This window comes from Podarcis melisellensis, assembly GCF_964234715.1.
Source record: "Podarcis melisellensis genome assembly, chromosome: 6".
Taxonomy (NCBI): domain Eukaryota; kingdom Metazoa; phylum Chordata; class Lepidosauria; order Squamata; family Lacertidae; genus Podarcis; species Podarcis melisellensis.
Genome location: NC_138538.1, coordinates 40,174,937 through 40,191,785, shown reverse-complemented (window position 1 = coordinate 40,191,785; position 16,849 = coordinate 40,174,937). Strand labels below are relative to the sequence as shown.

The 16,849-nt window shown below is 44.8% G+C and overlaps 1 protein-coding gene across 5 annotated transcripts in view; it reads left to right on the top strand.

The window, feature by feature from the left end:
- CDK18 (cyclin dependent kinase 18) overlaps nt 1-15,881 on the top strand; it is an 89,422-nt gene extending 73,541 nt beyond the window's left edge. For all 5 annotated transcript variants that reach the window (XM_081916413.1, XM_081916412.1, XM_081916415.1 and 2 more), the window contains 12 exons: nt 1,305-1,361; nt 2,105-2,219; nt 2,734-2,828; nt 3,696-3,758; nt 4,594-4,717; nt 5,696-5,816; nt 6,339-6,436; nt 7,192-7,297; nt 7,818-7,860; nt 10,563-10,653; nt 11,722-11,799; nt 14,461-15,881. In XM_081916413.1, the coding sequence (XP_081772539.1) occupies nt 1,305-1,361; nt 2,105-2,219; nt 2,734-2,828; nt 3,696-3,758; nt 4,594-4,717; nt 5,696-5,816; nt 6,339-6,436; nt 7,192-7,297; nt 7,818-7,860; nt 10,563-10,653; nt 11,722-11,799; nt 14,461-14,495 (1,026 nt within the window). In that variant the 3' untranslated portion in view covers nt 14,496-15,881. The remainder of the gene's footprint in view (nt 1-1,304; nt 1,362-2,104; nt 2,220-2,733; nt 2,829-3,695; nt 3,759-4,593; nt 4,718-5,695; nt 5,817-6,338; nt 6,437-7,191; nt 7,298-7,817; nt 7,861-10,562; nt 10,654-11,721; nt 11,800-14,460) is intronic.
- Nucleotides 15,882-16,849: the final 968 nt, after the last annotated feature.

Genomic DNA, 16,849 nt, shown 5'->3' with positions numbered 1-16,849 from the left:
TGGTTAATTCATGATCCTAAATTGCTTCAGATGCAGCCCATTCACAAGTTTTCCCTATTGAGCTGAAAATGAAATATTTATTGAATCCCATGGGTCCTTTTCTGCAAAGGTGGCTGCCTCTTTACCACCACCTAGTGCTGAATAATATCATGCTTAAAAGGCAATACATGACCTAAGTAGCATTAATACTTGCTTTGAAAAGCCTCTTATCACCACAGAAGGTTTAATCCTGTTACTCCATCATGTTTACAAATGGTATGTACATTCAAACGCCATGTTCACACAGTAAAATACAGGCCAAATATGCAACGTTTAACAGGAGGCATTATTAGCCCTATTGATATTCAGCAAGAATAGAGTACATGGGATGTGAACAACATTTGACTGCTTATTCGGGGCCATATGAGGTGTTGGTGGAAGAGGTTGGGGATATTGACCTGGTTCTCCTGACCCCAGGTCAATGCTGAGCCAGGATCGAAAGGCATTACACAAGGGAATCTTGTATAATGGGAAGGGAAGACCCAATTAGGCAGCTTAAACAGCTCTCTGAACAGAACAATCTGGCAGACTGATGGAGAAGTGTGAGTAATAAAAGCAATTGGAAGTTTTCCTTGCTGCAACACACCCCAAGTGAAGAAAGCGATTTCACTGAATATATTATGTACCAGCACTATGGGGAGAGAAGCAAGAATCCTTCGGTTTCTTCAGGCACTCAGCCCTCTTCAGCCCTGGCCAAAAGGGTGTAGAGGGGATGGAGGCTGACCCTGCCTGCAACGTCTCCAATGTGCCCACTCCACTCCAACCACTCTGCTGAAGGGAGGTTGTGAGCATATTTTGCCTGAATGTGTTTAGGTGTCTCCTCATGTTCGGGTTATCAGGATTCCTAGTCACAAGGAGGCTTGTAAACCTGTTCAGGCAAACAAACATACAAGCCTCCTTCAGACATTTGCACTAATCAACCAAGGGTTGGAAGTGTAGGGGAAGACACCTGGAAATGTTGAGGACAAGGCCATGGTGCATTCCCTGCCCCCATCCCTCACCACACTTTTGTCCTTGCGTGTCCAGGAGTAACAACTGAGGAGGACTGTTCCCAGTGACTGGCCAATGATTTCACTTTTGCAAAAAGTAGCTCATACAAGGTGTTTAACTGTGTGTTCAAGGACCTGCCTTGATTTTTTTGTCCCCTTCCTTTCCACCAAATGTATTGCAGGCAAGAACTGCTTTGCCGAATGTGATCATCAGTAAGTTTCCTAAGGAAGAGAATGTGATCTTTTGTATTGACACTTCTTCCTTTTTCATGACAGTCAGACATTGGGTTTGGAAAGATGGAAACCTATGTTAAACTGGAGAAGCTAGGGGAGGTAAGAATAAGTTCTGTCATCATTCTACTCTCATGTTGTGTCTTTGTGATAGATTTTTAACTGTTGTCATCCACTTTGGGAGCCAGTCTTGATATGTTAAGGGCTTTATAGATTTAAAATGGAGCTAGGGGACCTGTTGCTCTCCAGATGTTCCTGGGCCTTGACTCATCCCTGAACCTTGACCTTGCTTGCTGAGGCTGATGGGAGTTGGAGTCCAATAATATCAGGAGAGATACCAGGTTCCTTGCCTGCATTTAAACTTGCTCCTTGAGTTGTGAATAGAATTTTTAAAAAGTTTTGCAAGGGATCATCAGCATAAGGAAACAATTTGGTTCTGTTCAGTGTCCTATAGTACGGACTAGGATGTGCTTCCCAAATTGAATGCTTCCTCCGTGCTGAAATAAACTTCTTCTTTTTTAAAACTAATTTCAGATCATTTGATGCAGAATATTAAGCACATATTCACCAGCAAATGCTTCTCAAAGAAGCATGACAAGAAATAAATCTAGTTTGTCAACCCAAAAGAGACAAAGTTTTAAATCAGATGAAGCCCATCAGAAGATGTTGTTTGGAAGAAGACTGCAAAGGAGTCATTTTTAATCCAAATTAAGCAGGGGTGCTACAGAGATCTAATCTAGTTCAACAGAACCAGAATAATGCTGTTTTATGTAGGGAGTAATGAGTGGGGTTTGCTGTGGGGTTTGTTAGTGAGCTGCTTACTTTTCTTGGCTTCTTCCTCTCAGGGCACCTATGCCACTGTCTTTAAAGGGCGCAGCAAGCTCACCAAGAACTTGGTTGCCCTGAAGGAGATCCGATTAGAGCACGAGGAAGGGGCCCCCTGCACAGCTATACGGGAAGGTGAGGAGCAGGGTTCATTTTCCAAAATGTAAACATACGGAGAAACATCAGGCAATGCTGTTTCCACACACACTTGCCTTGCTTATACACAAACATGATAAGGAATCGAAACATCCGATCATGCGAACCTGCAATAGTAGCAATGGAAATACTGACAGTGGGGGCCACATGCTGGGGGGGGGGGTGCCTAAGCCAGATGCCAGAGTGAGTGAGGTAACAAATGTAAATTTTACCTTGCACAATAGGGTACTTTCTGCCCACACTCACAGACCCCCACCCTCCATCCAGGCAAGCAAGAAACATTATCGGAGTTCAAGGGCACATTCCAGGCAGGCAGACACACTCACTGAGGGTGAGAAACAGGGCTGGTGTGGGGAGTTGTGGCCTGGGGGGAGTCTTGAGGGCCACAGAGAGAGGCCTAGTAGTCTGCCTTCAGTCCCCAGGCCTGAGATTTTAGTGCATGGCGTATATCCCACCCGCACACCCTTGTGACTGAAGTCTCTCTGCCTTGCAGTTTCCTTGCTGAAGAACCTCAAGCATGCGAACATTGTGACCCTCCATGATATCATTCACACAAAATGCTCCCTAACTCTTGTCTTTGAGTTTCTGGTGAGTCAGGACCTTCTGTCTTACGGAGAGGCTGGCTGGTCCAGGCTTGTCTGCAGCGCAAGTGTTGTTTGGGCAGTAAGGGAAGGGCTGTAGTTCAGTGGTAGAGCATCTGGTTCACATGCAGAAGACCACAGGTTCTATCTCTGGCATCTCCAGGTAGGGCTAGGTATCCCCTTAACTTGAAACCCTGGGGAGCTGCTGCCAGTCAGTGCAGACAGTACTGAGATAGATTGACCAAAGGTAAAAGGCAGCCTCTTGTGTTCAGGGTCAGTGGTAAGTCTGAAGGTTCCCCCCCCCCCCCAACAGCAGCATCTTGCAGAAAATGTGGTCTCCATGTAACACACTGGTTTAAAAAAATGTTCTCCGACCACAATTGCTTACCAATATTCCAGGTGGAACACCATGCAGGTCCCATTGGGTTTGGTGGGGCTTGCCCCTAGCTAGGTGTGAAGAGGATTTTCCTTAAATAGCAATAGAAAAGTGTGTGTGTTTTCTCAGAACAACATGTGGTTTGAGTTCAGGAAACCTGGAAATTCTCCACAACATATGTGCCAGTTAAGGGACAAAATACTTGGACTGAATCTGACCTAGCTATGTTGATTAGGATAGTGACTTCGAATCTCTTGCTGTAGCAATCTACAAGTATGCATTCATATAATAAAACAGATACATCTGGAAAGGTTGTGTAGTTTTGATCTGTGTATGAGCCAGAGGAGACAGTTCACTGCAAGCGTCCACCCTGCTTCGGAACTGCTGGGAAACACTATTTGACTTGCATATTTTTGTTGCCAAATACATGTTTGGTCACTTCGGGGGCCTTGGTCTGCAAGGCAACTGGGGCCTCTCAGGACATGCTTGTCTTTGCAGGACAGTGACCTGAAGCAGTACCTGGATAACTGTGGGAATCTGATGAGCATGCACAATGTGAAGGTGAGTGAACAGCGTGGATGGGTGCAGGGCTTCCTCTTCTGCAAAATGATTGGTAGGCTCTCAAGTCAGAGCAGGGGTGGGAATCCCCTTGAAGTGCCAACCCCTCATGGACCCCATTGGCAAGTAGGCAGGGTTGCCCACCCTTTAGTCACATGGTGACCTATGTCAGGCGCAGGAAAGGAACAATTGAGGGTACACAGTTGAGGATGTTTTTCTGCTTGTTCCTCTGTAGTCACAGATTTACCTGTCCCACACCTGATGGCAGGTGAGTGGCAGGTGTGTGTGACTTGCCCAGAATGGCCTTGTGGGCCAGACCAGACTCGGACAGCCCAAGGTGTTTCGGCACCTCCAGTGAAACACCCTGCTGTCACCCCCATGATGGGGGGGGGTGCATGCTCCATATTGAATCTCCACTGCCAGGTCCTTTCCATATCCCCTCCTCCCTTAAGCAGAAGCTGGTGCAAAGCCCCCCAACCAGGTGGCAAAGCTGAGTGGCAGAACACTTCCCCTCTCACTCACTCAGCAGGAGGGGAGGCATTCCACAGAGCTTTGCCACTAGTCCCTCTTGGCCCCTAGAGGCTGGGGCAGAACAAGGGGGACACCCCAAGAGGGATGCTGCCTGAGGTGGCTGCCTTACCTAGCCTCATGGGTGAGCCGGCTCTGAGACTGGAGGTCTGGTGGACCAAATTATGCAGGTTCCCCCACTGCCAAGTTAGAGGATTTTCCATCTCTTTCAGGAATGGTATCTCATGACTTAATTCTCCACAGAGCAGAGTCTACCATTAAAGTATCTCTAACTGCTTTCTCTCCGCTCTTCTTTCACTGTGGTTCCAAGATCTTCATGTTCCAGCTGCTGCGTGGTTTGTCCTACTGCCACCAGCTTAAGATCCTACACAGAGATCTCAAACCACAGAATCTGCTCATTAATGGGAAAGGGGAACTGAAACTTGCAGATTTTGGTAAGTTAGGAAGTAAGCTGGGGAAATGCCAGCACAAATTTCAGCTCTGTTTTGAATAGGAGGGTACTATGTCAGGGAGGAGAAGGACCAACCTGTGGCCTGCCAGATGTTTTTGGACTGCAGCTTCCATCTGCCCTAGCCAGCATGGCCAATGGTCTTGGGAGGAAGGGAGCTGTGATTCGGCAACCTCTGGAGGACACCAAGTTCCCTATCCCTGGCTTAGGTGCTCCTACATTTTCAGATGGTGGGGAAATTATATTGGGGGACTTCTACCACTACTGCCCCCACCCCACTTCTAATTTACATGCAACAAGTTTTAAACGGAGTGAAGATGTTTGCCAAACACAGACTTTCAATTATTTGTTCCTGTGGTGCTTTATACATTATGGCTTAGAAACCATATGAAACTCCACACACACACACACACACACACACACACACACACACACACGCATCTTTAGGCTGCAATCCTATACATAGTCACCTCAGTGAGACCCACTTTTTATTAGACTTGTCTAGGATTGTGCTACTGGCAACTTGTTTTCCAAATATTCTGATCCTTCATGCTTTGCACCTCTGTGCAGCTCTCAACAGCGCTTGTGGAATATATGACCAACATTAGCAAAGCATTGCAATTTGTGATGCTCCATGAATCCTGTTGGGCTGCTGGGTTTACTTTCCAAATCCAAGGAACAATTTCCATTATTGCTCTTATACAATTATGCAATGCCTGGTCAGCGAAGCAATCACGAAATTGATTTTTCCGAGCTCAGCCCATTGTATTTTTCTCTTGATTCTTTAATAAAATACTCCCAGCCACTCTCTAGGGCCACTGTTGGAATCATGGTAGATAGTGTGGTACCTGCTAAAGCCCACGCCTTTTCTGGGGACTCACTGTCCCTCACACATACTGTTAGGATGAAACTGGTAGTCGCAAACCACAGGATTACATCTCACTGACTTCCCTTCCACCCTTAGGTCTAGCCAGAGCCAAATCTGTCCCAACAAAAACATATTCCAATGAAGTGGTCACATTGTGGTATCGGCCTCCTGATGTCCTACTAGGATCCACAGAATACTCCACTCCCATTGACATGTGGTGAGCCAAGGGGTCTCTGTTTGGGAAAGGGTGGGTACAATAATTCTCTCCATTGTGACTTTTTTCTCCTGGTTTGCCTTCTCCATATTGCTTCCAGAGCCTTTTCAGTGTTTAACGCTATTCAGGAGGAATGTGGGACCTGGTACTTTACAGATGTTTGGCTGGATGCCAGCACTCATCATTCCTGACCATTGGCCATGCTGGCTGGGTCTGGTGGGAGTTGGTCTCCAGTGTCATTTAGAGAGCTATAGGTTCTTCATCCCAGTTACAGACAGTTTCTCGTGGCTTGTTCCTTCATGTTCCTGAAGTCCTTCTTTTCTCTACTGATTAATTTAGTGGGAAAGGTGATGGGAGGAAAGAAACAGTTCCTGCCTCTCATATTGTCTTCTACAAAACATCTTGGTGGTCCTCCTGCTTTTTCTGCAGAGACTGAAGCAATGAGAGGAAGACTTGGCAGAGAATAGGATGTTCTGAAGGACCCGATTGCTTCATGTTCTTGTATCTCTTTTTGGTCTGTGGTAGGGGTGTGGGTTGCATACACTATGAAATGGTCACAGGACGCCCCATGTTCCCAGGATCGACCGTGAAAGAAGAGCTGCATTTAATATTCAGGACATTGGGTGAGTCCTTTGTAATTCTCTATTTCTTGATGTGGACTGGGGAGGAGGGTGGAATGAATAGAAGAGTACAAAAAAACCTGTAGCCTTTAACAGCTACATGTGAACTAGCAGGGTTATTTGGCTGGTTAAAGAATGCACAGCCCCAAAAACAAATCTCTGTCAATGATGTTTTCATAATTTAAATATGCATCCAATGTTTTATTTTGTTTTGTTCTGATTTCGTTTAAGAGCACATCCAGGGAGACTAGGGTTCACATTTCCACTCAGCCATGAAGCTCACTGGATGACCTTGGTCAAATCACCTCACAAGGTTGTCCTGGTGATAAAATGTGGAGGGAGAGAAGTATGTGAAACACCTTTAGCTCCTAGGAAAGGTGGGGTATAAATGCCCAAAGTCTCAAGTTTCTTACCCATCATTTTCAGTTTAAAAGGGTCTGAGACAGCAGGGCTAGAGAAGCCCAGTCAGATTACACAACAGTAGGCTAAATAAGTTCGGTGACTCAGCATCAGGCATCCTTCTGTGTTCTAACAGCCCAACACTCCATTTGGTTTCTGAGTCTTTTAACAGCAAGTGTGTTTCTCAGCGTTCCTCTGCCGTGAAAAGGGCTTTGTGACTGTGGGTGGATGGATTTCCCTCCCTCTGTGTTCAGCTAAGGTTGAGTTTTTCATGATTCTAAATGCCATATATTGGATTCCATCTTGTGCAACGTTCCATGTGGATACAGTAAATGTGCAACTAAGCCTATTTCCTGCAGGAACCCCTACAGAAGAATCTTGGCCGGGCATCACATCCAATGAGGAATTCAAGGCATATAATTTCACACAGTATCGAGCCCAGCCATTGATAAACCATGCACCAAGGTAGGACAATGGCCTTAAAAGGCAGGGCAGACTTCTTAATGGGCTTCTGCTGCTGGAAAATACTAGGGGAAGGAAAGCACCAGTTCTTGTTTTTCACTGGATAAGCATGCACACAAAACAAGCAAGGGTGACTGAAGAATCTCTGTTAATTGTGTGGAATAGTATATCAATAATCTGCATTGCGATCAACATATGATCAACAGTTCTTCTTTTTCTCAGTATACACCATCCCCATCTCCTTTATTTTAGGGAAGTGGGGAGGTCCATGAATTCTTTGCCTGCATCCTCCTTTGTTTTGGTCTTTCTGGGGCTGCCACTAGGTGGCATCAGCATTCTGCAAGCGGCATCCATGTCCAACTTGTTGAGTTGCCTCTTCCCCAGGAAAGAACCTAAATTGCCAGTTGTGGACTAGTATTTTCTAGACGTTCCACAGCTTTTCTTCATATGTTGTACAGGTGTCCCAAGTGTACTGCCCTTGACAATAGCCAATTGCCTCCCAAGCTCCTTTCTTCTCTTGCAGACTGGACACAGAAGGAATCGACCTTTTGATGAGTCTCCTCCTGGTAGGTGGCTTCAGTTGCTGAGCCAGATACCAAAGATTCCATGCTTCATCCAACATATACTTTGCTGCTGCAGCTGCTTATTGTCCAGGATGGTGGTGACGGCTAAGTACCAATTTTAGTGGTTCTCCCACTTAATGGCTTAACGGGGAGTATCTAGGTGCACAGGGCAGAACCTCCCAATGACAGCTGCAAATATTCTACCGAGGGAATTGTTTGAAGAGTCCATCTTCTTCTACGAGTCTTGATATTTCTGACAACGGCATCTTTGTGCCTGCTTCTTTTCAAGGGTATAAAAGGTTACATGGGGATGGTTTTTTTAAAAGCTTTAAGATACAGATTATGTCCCCTTTCTTACCTCATACAGACAATGGCTTGGAGTGTCATAGATAAGTGAATGAAGTTTCACATCAAAGTGTGCATCTCTTTGCCAGTGTAAATAATAATATTTTTGATGATTTGTGAGTGAAATGTATTTACTTATTTGTTTGTTTATATAGCCATCTGTCATGGATGCTTTAGCTGAGATTCCTGCATTGCAGGAGGTTGGACTAGATGACCCTTGGGTCCCTTCCAATTCTATACTACTTTTATACCATGAGACTCTTAATCTCATGGTCATGGGTTTGAGCCCTGCATTGGGCAAAATGATTCCTGCACTGCAGGGGCTTAGACTAGATGGCCGTCATTGCCCCTTCCAGCTCTATAATTCTTTGATGCTATTATTGTGTCTCATTTTGCATTTAAAACCCAAATGAAAATCCATATACAGTTACTTGTTTTATCACAAAATACAATGTGTTTTCTCTCAATGTACACATTTCTAAATGTATTATATCCTAAATTGGTGTGCATTTTGCGGTGCATTTTTTGGGCAGGGAATCAGACTCCAAGATTTGAGCAGGTGCAGAATCATACTCACACACTCAAAATGAGCACCTGGGCCCATGATGTAAATGCTGGTACTTGCCTGTACATGGACACTTATGTCTAATCATATTTTGATCCGTGTATTGTCCTTAGCTTAAAATGAGGCTGATTAGCTTTAAAATGCTGACAGAACTAAATTCTCCTCCCCCTCCAGGTGAGAAACAAACCCAATTGGTAAGCAAAGGCCAAGGAAATACTACAGCCATTGCCAGGAAAATTCATAGCACAGAGACCTGGGAATAGTTGGGCAGCCCAGACCTCATCGAGTTAAAAAACAGAAGACCCTGATCAAACCTATCAGACCATTTAAATTACCCCAAACTGGCTGGCGTCACTGGATCAGTTTCAGAGGCTCCCCAGTGTTATGATTGCTGGATCCATCAGATATCTAACTTTGCTGTCCACCCACAAGTTAGTTATGGGGGAAGCCTACTGAGGCCACCCTGCCCTAGCCACCCTAGGGTCAGTCACTCACAGATCAAAACTATGTCAATACCTGTTAGCTGTTAGGTATGACTTACTGCCACTTCACAGACACAGAAATGACCAAAGTGGAAATTAGTATGTAAGCCAGTCCTCAGAAAAGGATTTGCTCAAGGAAATGCAAGATGTCTGGTCATAATGGGGAACTGAGACAATGGTTCCTCTGTTCTTGACCTGAACTTTGATCTTTTCAAGCTTCCGTAATCGAAATCAATGGAAGTCAATCAATGCTTGGCAGGGGGTTGGACTCGATGGCCCTTGTGGTCTCTTCCAACTCTATGATTCTATGATTCTAAGTCCAGAGCATTGTTGATTGTTCTGGTGGCTTGGCCCTCCCTCTCCTGCCAAGATTCTCTTGCTCCTGTTCAAGCTCTCCTAGGAGAGACATTGTTTTGCTCTGCAGCAGCTGCTTGACCTATCCTAGCTGAGCCAAAACTAAAGTACAAAACGTAGAGTTCCTCAGGTACAATTGCATTTATCTTGGTCAGTGGGATATGAAGTGGCAGGGAATATTTCACTCAGGTTTGGCCTTGAAAGCCAAGGAAGCTTTCTCCTCCCCTGCTCAACTTCGATTACTGGCCTTGCTTTTCTGTATGTGCATATTTCAAAGGGGAAGCCTGCGTCATCACCTATTCTTTCCATAATCATTGAGACCATTAAAGTTCAGTCATTCTTTCCAGGTGCATTATAGCTACACACAATGATAATGCAAACCCTACAATGAAGATCATATTTATCCTTCAAGGAGCTTACGATTGTAATCTTCTGCACGCTTACCTGGGAATAAGCCCCACCGGACGCAATAGATCTTGCTTCTGAGTCTGCATGCATATGGCTGTGCTTTAAAGGAATGTTGTATAGGATCAGAACAGCCTTGCAAAGCAGGGTAGGCTGAAAGAGATGGACTTGTCCAAGATCACCCAGTGCTTCCCACTTGCTTCACTATGCTGTCTCTGTGTACAGGCAGGAAAGTCTAACTGCCAGATAACAAGAAATGCCACATATTATCCAGAAAGATAGAATGTGGCTGCCTGCAGCCTGAGCAGCAAAAAGAAAACATGCACGGCACAGCTACACAGGAGAGTTGAGTATTTTGCTGAATCAGTTGACCTCCTTGAGCCACATAGCACCCATACTGAGCTGCACAGGAATGTAGGAGGGTTCAGGAATCAGGCATGCCTGCATACATACTCACACACTCAAATAAGCACCTGGGCACATGAGATAACTGCCCATACTTGCATGCATATGGACATTTATGTGTAAACCTTTCTGCCTCTCTCTCTTGCTAGTATGAAGCCAAAAGACGCATTTCTGCAGAATCTGCCCTGCGGCACCCTTACTTTACGGCACTCGGTGAACAAGTGCACCTCCTTCCTGAGAGTAAGTGTGTGACCACTGCTGCATGGAGCAGCTATATTCTTCTCCCCTGCTTTGACTGTGCAGGTGACTCACTAAATCTACCATATTTTTGGCCCTATAAGATGCACTTTTCCCCCTCCAAAAATTAAGGGGAAATGTGTGTGCATCTTATGGAGCGAATGCAGGCTCCATAGCTTCGCGTTGCTTTTGCTGAAGCCTGGAGAGTGAGAGGGATCGGGGCGCACTGACCCCTCTCGCTCTCCTGGCTTTGCTTCGCTGGAGGGGCGCTGCGCAGAGAGGGAAAGCTGCGCAGCGCCCCTTCAGCGAAGTGGGAGGATAAATGAAAGGGGCTCCGTTTCTCCTGCCGCTTCACTGAAGGGGCGCTGTGCAGAGAGGGAGAGAATTTTTTTTCTTGTTCTCTAAAACAAGGTGTGTCCTATGGTCGGGTGCGTCCTATAGAGTGAAAAATACGGTAGTTCAAGGAGCACAGCCTGTTTTCCTTATTGCTGGCTTAAAAGAAAGGGGATGGGGAGTTTGAGTGCAAGGAGAGAGATAGTTCCCAGAAAATGAACTGCTGCCGGGATGAACCACCACTGACATTTTTGGTAAAACTTAGTACAGTAGTCTCTTTGCACAGACAACACTACTTGGAAAGATTAGAAGCAATTCTAAGAGAGTCATACAGCATCAAGGACTTTACTGGAAACCTAAGGCTTATGCTGAGACCTTTATTCCCTCTCTGCCACCCACACACACTGGTATACCAGACAGACATTTCATAACTCTCCTGCAATCCTTGTTTTCTGTAGTATAAAAATGGGGCTGGTGGCTGCTCTCCTATACACACTTACCTGAGAGCAATTCCTATTAAACTTAGTGGTCCTTGCTTCTAAGTAAATCTGCATAGGATCAGAATGGCAAGTGAACTGTGAGCAATACAGTCCATATTCTCTGCCCTTCATCTTCAACTAGGGGCACCTCTTCCTGTCTCTATGCTTCTGTCTCAGTTCTCTGCAGAAATTGTAATTGTGAGGTACGGTAATTCTCATCCCCTCTGTCCTTGTCTCCTCACCCACCCTTTTCCTCCAGCTGCCTCCATCTTTTCTCTGAAAGAAATACAACTTCAAAAGGACCCTGGCTATCGAGGCTCAAGCTTCCAGCATTCTGGTAGGTACCTGATACTTTTTTGGTCTTATTGTATTGTGGGGTGGAAGATGAGCGAGTTTCAGGGCCTTTCAGTCGTAAGTCTCCCAAGTGCAAAGCAGCCATGTTGCAACTTGATCTCATAGCACACTTCTCTATGTGTGCTAAATCATTATTGAAGCCTGATTTTGCTGCCACCTAGGTATAGCCATTGCAACCCAAAGTCCATCTTGTAAGTTCCCTGGTGTAGTTAGCAAAATGGAAAGGGGGAGGGTAGTGTCCATCAAATCTTTTGCCCTGCTAATAGTAGGATCCCAGTAGGCCAAACTTCCTTCCCACTTGTTCTTATGACATTCCCTGGACAAAAGATCTGACAGTGCTTCTTTACAATAGACAATCCCACTCATATGTACACCTTGAATGGGAAGCTTTTAATGTTCCTGTCCCTTGCTGTTCCTGTCCCTGTATCTTGCTGTGTGCACTTGCCCAATTTCCAAGTCCGTTTGTTCTGAATGTAGCCTTAGTTATAGTGACAAAGTTGATCTATAAGCATTATCCAGGTTCCTGGGCTCTATTGGCTGGCTGTCCTTTTTTAAGACTGTTTGAAATACATATTTTAACCATTATTATTATTATTATTATTATTATTATTATTATTATTATTAATTACTACTACTACTACATCCCACCTTTCCTGCAAGAGGCTGAAGGTGCTGGTGTACATGGTTCCTGCCCTCCCCCTCTTATTTTATCCTCACAACAAGGCATGAAGCCAGTGAGCACCATTTGAAGTATTAGCTAGCGTGCAGCACAGCATGGCCTAAATGCTTCAGAGCGATAAACTTCAATAAACCTTACAATGTCCAGAGCCACTCTCTGGCACTTGTTGTGACTGCTGTGATAATTTAAATCATTATAAACCTTTAGAGACTGAGGAAGAAGGGACTGAGCAGCTTTCTCTCTCACGCACTCCGTCTTATCCAAATATCCATCTTCACACGGCACCCTTCCTCACGTGCAATTCAGCATGATGCCCACACTTGAGGGTTCTGTCAGAACAAAAGAATTGCACAAATCAAAGAGGAAAGCCAGAAGTTTCAAATTTGGGTATTAGGATACATTGTGCAAATGTATATTTTTTTCGCATTGATATGATTTATGGGATCGTGACTTCAGATTTTGCCTACTTGGCATAGAAGCTGTCAGCCCCCCCCCCATCCTTTTCCCATGCTAGAGATTGTTAGAAAAAAATGTTAATCAAATACTGTGAACATTTCTGGTTCTAAAAGGATATTGTGGAGCTAGAAAAGGAACAGAAAGGGTCTTGTGCTCTTAAGTTCCTCGGGATTTATAAGGGCACCTTTATCTGCCCTTCCCCCTGGAATAATGTACCCCTAAAGAGAGTAAGCTGCCTTATACTAAATCAGAGCATTGATCCATCTAGCTTGACTGCTTCAGTTTGCAGAATTGGCACTATTGCAGGTGCCACATAATACTCGTTCCGCATTTGTAAGAACTTAATCATATAGTGCAGGCATAGGCAAACTCGCCCTCCAGATGTTTTGAGACTGCAGTTCCCTTCATCCCTGACCACTGGTCCTGTTAGCTAGGGATAATGGGAGATGTAGTCCCAAAACATCTGGAGGGCTGAGTTTGCCTATGCCTGGTTTAGTAGCAGCAAAAACACTTTGAAACCCCCTGCCTATTGATATGAAGCAGGCACCTTCACTGTATTCTTTTCAGTGCCTGCTAAATATATTCTTGTTTAGACAAGCCTTCCCAGATGCTTAGAAATACTGGAGTGACTTTTAATCTATTTTAGTATATTTTAACTGTTGTATGTTTTAAAGAATGACTGCAATTTTTTCTTGATTTCTTCCCCCCCCCCCTGTTTGTAAACTGCTTTGAGGGTTGTTGTTTTTTACAATCAAGCGATGCATAAATTTTAAGAAATAAATGAATGAATAGCTCAACATTGCCTACACTGACTGGCAGCAGCTCTCCAGGTTTTCAGACAGGATTTTCTCCCAGTTCTACCTGGATATGCCAGGGATTGAAGTCTTGTGGAAATACAGTTCCAAGCCATGTGGGAAATCTGTGGCAGAGAAGAAATTGCATTCTGAGTTCCACCTTAGCCACTTAGAGCGATGCTCAGTATCTTGAGCATGAATCCTCCTCTAAAACTGGAGAAATGTAATGAACAAAGCAACCTTTAGGAATCATCACATCCCTGTGATGATGTGGCCCTGTGAACAATGAAGCTCTTGATTGCTGAAGTGTCACAGACGGTCCATTATGCTAGATCATACCCTATGGGCAAAAGCTCAGGGGACAAAAGATTCCTAGCGAAGGTAGACTGTGTGTTTGAACTGATAATTCAGGTGTATGGTTTGGAAATTGCACTTACATCACCTTCTGTGCAAAGGGATAATTATCCCTCAAAATGTGAGTCAATGGACAATTGGAGATAAAACTGGGCTTGGGAGGCTGGTTCAGTGACCGAACCCCAATATTGTGCCAGAGATCCCTATGCAGAGGCTTTGTCCTTGCGTGCCTCTGTTCCCCGTATGTTGCCACCCTGTTCTGTGGAGGAAAACTCCTCTTTGAAATACCCTTTGCTGTGTAATCTTCCAGGCTTTGACCCATCGTTCTCAGTCCTTTTTAACATTTCTCATTTCCCCCCAGCTCGAGGAAAGAACAGGAGGCAGAGCATATTTTAAACCTGGTTTAACTCATTCATTGCATCACTGGGGAGATCAAAGCACTGAGAAGGGAGAGGACCACACAGATCCCATGGAGGCCACGCTCAGAATGATGAAGGCCGGTATCGATACAACCAAAGCTGCCCTGCATTACAAAACTGCTGCATGACTGCTTTCCAGGATTCCGCAACTTTCAGCAGTCCCCCACCCACAACACCCCAAAAAGACCTGGTGCCTGGCCCAGCCCCCATCCATCACACAGCAAATGGCATAATTCTACTCTCTGGATGAGGATCAAGCAATTAACTGCCCCAAGTACGCTTGCTGCTGCTTTAGAGGGAAGCAACATGGAGGCAGCAAGCCAGGGCCAGGATCTCGCTGCAGAGTCAACACCTCCTTTGCTTCTTAGATGACGTGTCATGATGAATGTGCAGAATTCCATTCTTTGTTTCTCCCCCCCCCCACCCCCATCACCAGGCGACTCCTAGGACAACATGATGAGTATGATGTTAACAGCAGGAAAGCCCTTTGATCCACTTTTATGCAGAGTTCTCTGGCTTTGAACTGAAAAGGAAACCTGTTTTCTTTTGAGTTGCTTCTGCTCTCTTTATCTTGAATGAATCTCAATTCCAAATGGTACAAACATTTAAGAGCGAGGATGGGAGTGGGGAGGCCTTTTGCTGGGTTTTCTTTGCCCTCTCGCTCCCTGCCTCATTCTGTTTCCCAGTGTTTGTTTTCTGAACTGAAGCTGCTATACAAGGAATCGTGATTTCTTAGATTTCTACCCAGTGTTTCTGAGAATCTCTCTGTAGCTCGACCTGAGAATCATTCATCAGAAACCTAAATAAATAGGTGCACTTTCGCTACAAAAGAGATCCAGGATCCCAATAATTCAGGAATTGCAGAAACAGCTGAGTCCCTATAAAATGTGTCACGGTAAAATGTGAAAGAACTCAAGCCATCCTTCCACTTGCTATTCCAAGTTTCTTTTGTGGATTCTGCCTTTGTGACCAGAGTTCAAAGATATTCAATCCCATTACTTTTTGCCCATATCACCAGGGAAAGAAACCTTATTTAATAACCAGTAAATGTTTTCAAAGGACACACATGCACACAAACTGAAATCCATGCATGTTTACTCAGAAGTATATCCTGTTATATCAGTAGGGCTTACTTCCAGGTAAGTTTGTAAAGGCCTGCAGCCATATGAACCCAGTGAAATCTATAGGACCTAAGTGTGCTCTTAGGTTCCAGGGCAGGCAGTTTGTTTTTGCTGCATCAGCAGCAATTGCTATTTAGGCGAGTAAAACAAGGCTCTTTGGGGAACATGTCTCCAAAAGGGCAGGCCATTTCTGAAAATGTCTTGATTGTGAACGTTAAAAAACAGAATCTGAACTTCTGTCATTTTTCCTGTATTGGTCTATTTTTATTTCAACCGTCAGCTAGCCACCAGCGGGGTGTGTGTATGGACAGAAATGTCATGAGAAAATAGCACATTCTTATAATCAGATATGATTTCTTGCCTGCCTGTTCTGAGGTCTTATCCTGATTATAAGATTCAATCGGTACAGTCTCATGAGAGAAATAACCCCTCAGGGTTCCAGTCACTAAAGGGAGACATTTGATTGAATGAAATTTCTGAATACTGGCAGAACCATACAGGGATCTGTATGGTGCAGTAAACCAAGCACACAGCTGAACTTACCAAGAAGCAGATTCCATTTGTTGTTGTTGTTTAGTCGTGTCTGACTCTTCGTGACCCCATGGACCAGAGCATGCCAGGCACTCCTGTCTTCTACTGCCTCCCGCAGTTTGGTCAGGCTCATGTTTGTAGCTTCAAGAACACTGTCCAAACTGTCCAACCATCTCGTCCTCTGTCGTCCCCTTCTCCTTGTGCCCTCCATCTTTCTCAACATCAGGGTCTTTTCCAGGGAGTCTTCTCTTCTCATGAGGTGGCCAAAGTATTGGAGCCTCAACTTCACAATCTGTCCTTCCAGTGATTTATCTTTTTTCAAATAAACTCCTGGCCAGGCAGGGTTTATAGACAGAGATGGTGGCATATGCTGCCCTTTAAGTTGAAAACTTAGGTAAATAAGCTAGCATTGTAGTTCCCCTTCTTGAGGCGAGGTGTTTGGGACCAGGAAAGATTTTACTGCAAATATTGCATGTATTTCTATCCAAGGCAAATAATTGGGTGTCTAATACAAATCAATATGTGAAATTCAGCCTCTTCCCTCCTCCTGCTTTTTACCCAGCAATGCTGCAGGGACAGTGGAATCTACAACTGACAGAATTCCCCTTCTCTGCAACCCTTAAGGGCATGACTGGGTCTGGACTCAAGATGGAGCGATCCTATGACCTCTTGACATCTT